This window comes from Alosa alosa, chromosome 19, assembly GCF_017589495.1.
Source record: "Alosa alosa isolate M-15738 ecotype Scorff River chromosome 19, AALO_Geno_1.1, whole genome shotgun sequence".
NCBI classification, from domain to species: Eukaryota; Metazoa; Chordata; class Actinopteri; order Clupeiformes; family Clupeidae; genus Alosa; species Alosa alosa.
In genome coordinates this window covers 26,677,267-26,685,477 of record NC_063207.1, presented here as the reverse complement: position 1 = coordinate 26,685,477, position 8,211 = coordinate 26,677,267, and the positions used below count along the sequence as shown (strand labels likewise).

General features: G+C 39.1%; 1 protein-coding gene and 1 long non-coding RNA gene across 2 annotated transcripts; one reads left to right on the top strand and one right to left on the bottom strand.

Moving 5' to 3' along the window:
* The first annotated feature begins 1,050 nt into the window (after positions 1-1,050).
* On the top strand, positions 1,051-5,539 carry LOC125284640. The gene is made up of 3 exons (XR_007191904.1): positions 1,051-1,250; positions 1,669-1,762; positions 1,859-5,539. It is a non-coding gene; the product is annotated as an uncharacterized LOC125284640 (long non-coding RNA).
* Positions 5,540-5,887: 348 nt separating this feature from the next.
* Positions 5,888-7,865, bottom strand: oip5 (opa interacting protein 5). Its single transcript, XM_048228677.1, has 5 exons — positions 7,517-7,865; positions 7,222-7,288; positions 6,997-7,119; positions 6,427-6,508; positions 5,888-6,303 (listed from the first exon to the last, which is right to left on the bottom strand). The coding sequence occupies exons 1-5, from the start codon at positions 7,749-7,751 to the stop codon at positions 6,232-6,234; spliced, it is 579 nt and encodes a 192-aa protein (XP_048084634.1). The 5' UTR covers positions 7,752-7,865; the 3' UTR covers positions 5,888-6,231.
* Positions 7,866-8,211: the final 346 nt, after the last annotated feature.

The following is an 8,211-nucleotide window of genomic DNA, read 5'->3' as shown; positions in this document are numbered from 1 at the left end:
CTCTCCTGATCACATCACCATTTTATCTTAAACCTCCTACTTTATTCTGTAAGATCTCATGAGCAACTGGTTCATGGCAACTGGATGATTGTCCCGAGCTCTGCTCTGCTGAGGGATCTTGAAGTGAGGATATCATGCCCTCTTGTGGCTTCTTTGTTTTCTTCATCACCCCACCAGAAGGTCATGTTTTCACTGTGGTTTGTCTGTCCATTTATCAGGTTCAGGATTACACAAAAACTACATTTCAGGCCCGATTTCTATGAAAGTTGGTGGAAAGGTGTGGCATGGTCCAAGAACAAACCCATAACATTTTGGAGCAAATCCGACTCACGGGCCAACTGTAGCAATGTAGTGTTGCTTTCACAACTGTTGTGCCATTTGGCATTCACCTCTGGTTTGTCCCCCAGTGAAATTCATTTCTTAATGGACAGTCTCGCCTAAAACAGTGCCTTTTTAGTTCATGAAATAATGTGTTCTTATGATGTGATTAATGCACCAATGATGAATTTTCATACCATTGCCTAAAGGTGATGTACATTCTATGATAATTAATGCTTATTGTCCCATTAGTGTAAGCCAATTACTCACTGTTAGGCTTGAGTTTGCTTGACTTGCATACACCAGAGCTACTGTATATGGCCTTGGAGGAGGTCTGTGCTCTCTGAGTCCAATTCAGGATGTTCTTTCTAGGAATGCCTTTTTGTTGCATGTTGGCCAGTAGGCTATGTAAAATGTTTTCATTTGCAGTTCTCTTTCGAAGGCAAAAGAGTATCTTACACTACAGACCTCATACATTAAGAATATTTAGGCAGTCAGGGTGAGATGCCCGCACCTAATGCCACGTACTAGGCTACACTTACCATGGCAAAACATTCTAAAAAATCACTTTGTATAACATTTTGCCTAGGGTTTGCTCCATCTAGTCTGGTGAGCTTCCTCACTTGATCAGAGAAAATCTAGCTCTGACTTCACTGTCCTGGGTGGGAGGGTCGGTTGAGGGCGGGTCTTTGATATTGACTGATGTGTCTGTGGCGCAATACGCCTCAGTTATACGAACAGCGAAAATGACATGTGTTCGAGCGGAAGGACGAGCGGTGTAGCATAACGGGAGAGTAATGGCGTAGTTGCAGCCCTCACGGGCCGGGCGAAAAGAACCTGGCCCGTGAGGACTGCCTACCCTGTACAGAGAAACCGAGCAAACATGTCCCTATGATCCAGCAACACCGTGTCTGCGCGTTGTAATTGTAGCGGTATGTATTGTCTACGTTGTTATATTGTAACCATCGGCTTCATGTAATCCTTTGTTTACCACTGTGCCAATTGAATATCATAGATCAGCTATAACAGCTATTAGAGGGTGTGCTAATTTAAAGCAAAACCTGGCTAATATCCATGGAATATGTTCTGATTTGAGCCGTGTTGTAGAAAATATGTTCCTAGGTCGTTGGTGGGTAAGTTCTTTTTGCTGTTGCAGTCCATTTAGTTACAAATGTCACCAGTCAGTCGTTGTCATTTGCCTTATCATGAAATCTAGGTCTCTGTAGGATATCTTACACGATTGCGCGACTTTTAATTAGCCTACATTAGGCTGTATATTTGTGTGTGTATTGCTGCTTTTGGCGCAAGATGCAATGGACTTTTCTCACACCCAAATGTTTTCATTTTCAGAACCCTGTTGCCTTGTTTTTCACTTCACGGTAAAACTATTTCAGTCATCCCACATTTCATAAATATCATGACCAACATTAACATATTCAAGAGGGTAAGTAAAAGACAGATTTCTTGATTTAAAACGAAGTCATGTTCACACTGAGGATTTAATTTGGCTCAAAGCTCATACAGCTATTTTTATCCACAGCTCAAGCTTCCATCTCCAGTCCTCTGCTGCCCTCAGACAGATGTGTTGCTCTACTTTTGAAAAAGGATGCATACCCAAGAGGACCAACAGAGATGCAAGATCTGGATGCATACTCAAGAGGACCAACAGAGATGCAAGGTCTGCAGTGAACAAGTTGAAAGATGAAACACCCAAGGTCAAGTGCTGGGCTGCGAAAAATGGTGGTGATCACTGCTGGTCACTACATATCCATGAAACCAAATATGCCCTTCCAGCTGCCCCACCTTCTCTAAACACAGTGCTGGAGGGACCAACATGTAGCTTTTAGTCTATACAATTAATTGTAACACCAGTGGGAGTTTTAGTAGCAGATTGGAATTAAGAAATTAGCTTTCTGGTATCTGTCTTGAATTAGATTTATTTTAATTTATTTGTGGATTGCTCACAAAATGTGGCAAAGGAATAAGTAGATGGTGGACATAAAACAAGACGTAAATCACTACCTCACTGACAATCATCTGTAAGGCCCCATCCTTCTTGAAGTTGAGGTTTGCATTATAGCAGAGATGACGTGTGCTTCTTCAAATGGTGATGGTGGACAATCTTAGAATCATGGTATATATTTTAAACTTGATCTTTGAGGGTATTTTGTAGACACCCCATTCATTCAGTTAAAACATTGTGTCCACCTCATGCATGCATCAGGAAAGGTATTCTGGCCAAGATGGCGTTTTGTTCATAGAGGTATATGATCCATATCCTGGATAAATCCACATAATTCAGTTTGATTAAAAATGACATAGGGAACTGAATCGAACGGTCAAGGAAAAATAGTGGGTGATTGAGTTTTTGCACCTGTTATACTTGTTAACAATGAGAGAACTAGTCTAAAGTCCAAGGTCCATATGGTCCACCCTGGATACGGGATTTGTGCAATATGTTTTCCCTCCCTCTCCCATTTACCTATGATGGTTTTGATATAAATATGTATATTGTAAACAAGTGACAAGTTGTTCAAATAACAACAAAATCACCAATGTCTTCCATTAAGAAAATGTATAGTCCCATATGCTTATGTAGCAAGCTTTTAGTGCCGACATTATACATGGCCATGCATGAGAGGTTGTGATGCTTGCTGAGTAACATAGTTCTAGTAATATACTTATATATTTTAAGGTGTATACAGTATAGACAGAACAAACTTTAGTTACCAACTGGGATGTAGCATCCTTTTCCAACATTAGTCTGAGATTGCTCCAAAAGTGGGGACTCCCTATGTCTTTGTCTGTCCATCTCAAAACACATAGCCAGGCCTCTTGTAAGAGTTATGTTCGCCCTTTTGGGGTAAGCAGGAGGGAGTAGTGGCTCGACCCCGAAGGCATAAAGACACTACAAGTTTGACCTTGCCCACAGCTGACTTGCATGCCCATTTTCACATTCCCAGAGATACACGTTATAGTGCTGTTGTCAGATTTATGTGTTTGGCATGATTGTGGTTGGTGCTAGTATAATTGCAGTTTGTAGGGTTGTTCAAGTGATCTATGCTGTACCAAAAGCCTGCTATAAGCATTTCCTCAAATCTATGACACTAGATCACCATAGATGGTTGTGTAGGAAATTTCCCCACATGTACAGTAGACCTCCTTCAATTTAATTCAATTTGAGAGTAGCACATGAAGAGAGTAATTACTGTAGGCCTGACAGTATGCTCCATGGTAGTTTCAAGTAATGAGTTTACCCTCTGACTTATCTTTGACCCTTACTGAATTTTTGCCCCTAATATTACTGAAAACAAATGTCATTTTAGTATTGGAAGACCACAAGTCTTTAAATATTATGTCTCTTCAGTTTAAACTATATGAGCCGCTTGGTCAGTGAGGGATTGCTAATTTAAATGTTCAAAATCTGCATAATCGATTGCTGTTTGGTGGCATGATTCAAAGCAATCCAGACCAGTCTTCATTGCACACTTCCTAACACCTCTCCCAGACTCAGTAGGGGATGTGTCCTTAGTTGGTAGATTACTAAAGTAGGTTAGGTGGCCTAGATTCAGAATAGCACAGAATTTAACACTAGGTAAACAGTAGGTTATTAGAGTATTAACAATATTGAGCTCAAGTATTTAAATATTCTCATGTAAATAAATACCTCAATGATTGGAAAGCAGCAAAAGATTTAAAATTAGTAATACAATTTAAGCCATAGCATATGTAAAGTAGTGTTAGGAGCAATACAAATATTACGCATGATTTTAGTGTCAGTTTTGGTTTAAATGAGGTGTTGTGGAATGGAAACCCTTAGCATAAAATAGCTGTGTTCAGTGTTGAAAAGAATTGCATTCTGTTTGATAACTGATGTTGAAGGCATCGATAGTAATGGTGGTATGGAGAGGTTCGGAAATCTCTTCTATGGGATAATGGATTTAACATAATACATGTGGCGAAGAAACTGAAACCACAATGTTTTGGAAGATTGCCGTGTGAATCTTCTTTTGTAGTTGAGAACAGAACAATATTTTCAAAAGTACCATTGTTAGAAAAAAGGTCCTGTTGCGTGTGCAAGGGGCAGTCCCTTTTGACATCCCAGCATGTGTCGATAGCATGTTTACATCATGATGACATTAAAACAGGATCATCATCATTATCAGATGCACATGAATAATATGCATTGTATCTTAACCAAAAGCAATAGAACATGTGTAGTGGTCTTGCTACAATTACTAGTATTTTCTGGATGAACACACTAAACTGTATGTCCACCGTCACCGTGGCAACGGAGCTTTCTCTGTGACCACGATGGCCAAAGGGAGTTCGCCTTGTGACAGCATGATCTCCCTGAAATGCTGCTTCAAGATAGAAGGCGACAAGGATATGACTCATAAAGCACTTTCCCTCATCTGTACTGTACAGTGAGAAACACTTCACATAAGTTGTAATCTCATGACATCGCAAAGTCAACCCCTCTACGATTAATTATGGACATGATGTTGTAAAACTATCTATGAATTAATATAGTCTCAGTCTATAGGAATGCAGTGGAAATAGTGTTTGCATGATGGAGCAACTTATGAAATGTGTAGTACTGCATGCAATAATGACATTTTTGTATGACTATTTGAATATGACTTAAAAATAATCATTGCTTGGAAAATCGATTGGTAACTACAGCATTGTTGTAAAAAATGTTTGTGTCAAAACGAAAATCTCCCATAATTCTTCTGGTACCTTGTTATTTGCTAATTTGTATTAATTTGTTAGGAAATTAGGAAATATTTATGAAATTACAGAAAAGTCAATGCAACTGATTAACTGCAAGTTTGTTAGTATCACAGTAAGATCAAGATTGCCTCAAACAGAACATAAATCAGTTGTTCTTGCTTAAAAATGGAAAAACACAAACCTGTACTTGTTTATATTATGTACTGACACATCATTTGGTGTAGTGACCCAAAAATTTGGATAATAATCTGTTGTAGCGGTATTGTCTTTTTGCAAAGCTAATTAACAGATGAAAGGCACAATTGGAACAGTTGGAAATTGTGTTGTGAAACTCTAAATGAAAAGACTGTAGGTTTTGTCTAAACTATGCACTTAAGAGAGGCACCAAGCATGCTAAGATGAGCCTCTTAACCATTTTGTTAAAAGTGAAGAAAATGCATCACATATGTAGCAATAAAAAGCAGCATGGTGCCAATCATACAAATGGCCTGTTGTAATTTGTGTGTCCACTGAGTTCTTAACTTCTAGGCCAGACTGAGAGATGTATTTTAATTTAATTCTGGCTGCTATAGGAAGCCAACAGAGAGTAACCAACAGAGGAGTTACATGTGTCTTCTTTAGCTGATTAAAGACCAGACATGCTGCAGCATTCTGAGTCATCTGTAATGGTCTCCCTCACTACACACAGGTAGGCCAGCTAGCAATGAAATGCATTGTTCAGTTGGGAAAGAACCATGGTTTGCACAAGAAGTTTTGTGGCATTTTGTGTCAGATAAGGTATAATCTTCCTGATATTGTAAAGGATAAAACAACATGACTTTGTGACTGAGGCTATATGTCCGGTGAAATTTGGTCATCCATTGTTTTTTTTTATTCAAATGAATGTTAAATCATATTTTACAAGACATTGCAAATTTCCTAAATTATAAAACATTCATGTAGTTTACATAAACATCACCAGTATAGACCTACATTTTATAATTTATTGCCATCAATATTGATAGAATTGCAGCTACAGAACAACCAAGCAGCCACTTTGACCAACACCAAAAAGCACATACTTCCACATGTCAATAACTAAATATGTACACTGTACATGGAACCAGTCATCAAGACTGTTGGACTGTTTGTTCAGAGATAAGGCGGCTTCTGTATCGAGGCTTATCTGGCCCATCCTTAATGTCCTCGGCAGAGCAAATCCTTTAGGAGCTCCAGTCTCTTCATCTCACTTTCTAGCTCCTGTTTGAGCTGCATATCAACCCCAAGGAAGAGAGGAAAAGAGGAGGTGACATGTCATGTCCAAGTAAGTTGCTTCACCAGAAATATTTCATCATTAAGTGTACAAATGTGCACAAAGACATGTTTTTTCACCTTGGAGATTTCCTCGCCAATGGATTTTTGCTCAAAGTTGAGAGTGGATCCATCCACCATTGTGCTGTTCATTATATGATAACTGTCAATAAGAGTAATAAGAGAGTTCAAAAAAAGTGTTTGACACTTGCAGCACCGTTTGCCACACACACAAGAAATGTGGTTCCGGCCACTGGAGACTCAAGCAATATAGAAAATACAGAAATGCAAAGGAAGTTATGATGTATTTGCACATAGTGTTTGTGTGAAACATGGTGAACAAGAATAGCTGTGGCATCAGATGATACTGGTCAGCTATTTGCGAGAGATGGCATAAGGGAGATAAACTGCTTGTGTCTGGTAGTTTTGGTATGCATAGTTCTGATCTGGATCATATAGACTTCTTCAACTTAAGCCATCCTTACACCAGAGGACTTTGACCAGATTTGGGAAAGATTCTTGTAATTGTAGTCTTTTGAGTAAAACTGGAATGGGTGGCATTAGTAAAAACTCCACCAAATATGTTTCAGCCCTTTAACCTGGTAATGAACGAAGTTTAAACTGGAGAAGGGATGGTAATTATTGTCTTACCAGTTAATGCGGTCTTTCTGTAGGAGAAAATAATCACGCACTGCTGACAAATGTGGTGGGGTTGCCTGCAGCACTCCACCAACAACTGAAAAACAGCCAGAGCACTGAAGAGAAGAGTATATACTAAAAGAAAACAAAGAGAAAATGTGGTGTAATCAAAACAAGAGCAACATGATCGAATATGTGTACTGTTGACACGATTGTTGTTGGTAGTCTATTACACACCAAGTAGCAAGTGGGCCCTCAAGGCTGGGCTTCTGATCGCCTTTGACCATCACATCTTCAGTGACTTCTGGACGAGGGAGCATATTAGCAGCTAACGTTACATGACATTTCACACGATTTCAAGTAACGTTATGTGTAGCCTAATTTAAGTTTTCGTTTAAGTTAGTATCGTCTTCTAATACTTTCTTTTAAGAAAATAAAAACCCAACATTGAAGTCAGGTTAGGCTACGGTAAACTCTAGTTGCAGTTTTAACCAACATGTTGTTTCTATTATTAAAGTTATGTACTACTTACTTAAACAGATGACAGAGTTCAAGTCAGCATATTCGCCACATACTCCAAGGGAGTCGCCCAAGATTATATTGCATTTAGCACAAAGTAACACTAGGGTGTTTTTGTAATCAATTCTGCAGTTTGCGGATTGGCCTACATCCAAATTAACGTCCTTGAATTTCTCCAATATAATGCTGGATAGAGAACAATCTGTGTCACTGACAGAACTAAACGAGCTATGTTGGCTGCATGACATCTTCTTTTGATAAAAAAAATCAATGATTCATGGCCAAAAATCACATGAATACATCGACGCCATTCATTTCAAATAAACACCGCGCCAGAGAATGTCTAATAAGGGGAGAACCGCCACTCTCGGGAAACTTCCGGTTTCTGAACTGGTTGCAGTTCCTGTTCTGGTTCCAAATGAGGGCGCTCACGAATAAGTGCAGAATGCATGGAGGTCTATGGAGCTGTACCCCTCAAATCCACTTTTCTCGGGATATATTTTTTTGCCCAGAAATTTGAATGTTGCATGCAAAAGAGGGGGCAGAGAAAATACACACCGCTGAGTGTTATATTTTGTGAGTCACTGATTTGTTCTAAAAAGCCTTTCAAATGTATCAATGACGTCATTCATTAGCAGAAAGCTAGTGTGTTGTGGGCAACAACGACCAAACCTGTAAGAAATCGAAAGGACGTAAGTACTCGTTCAT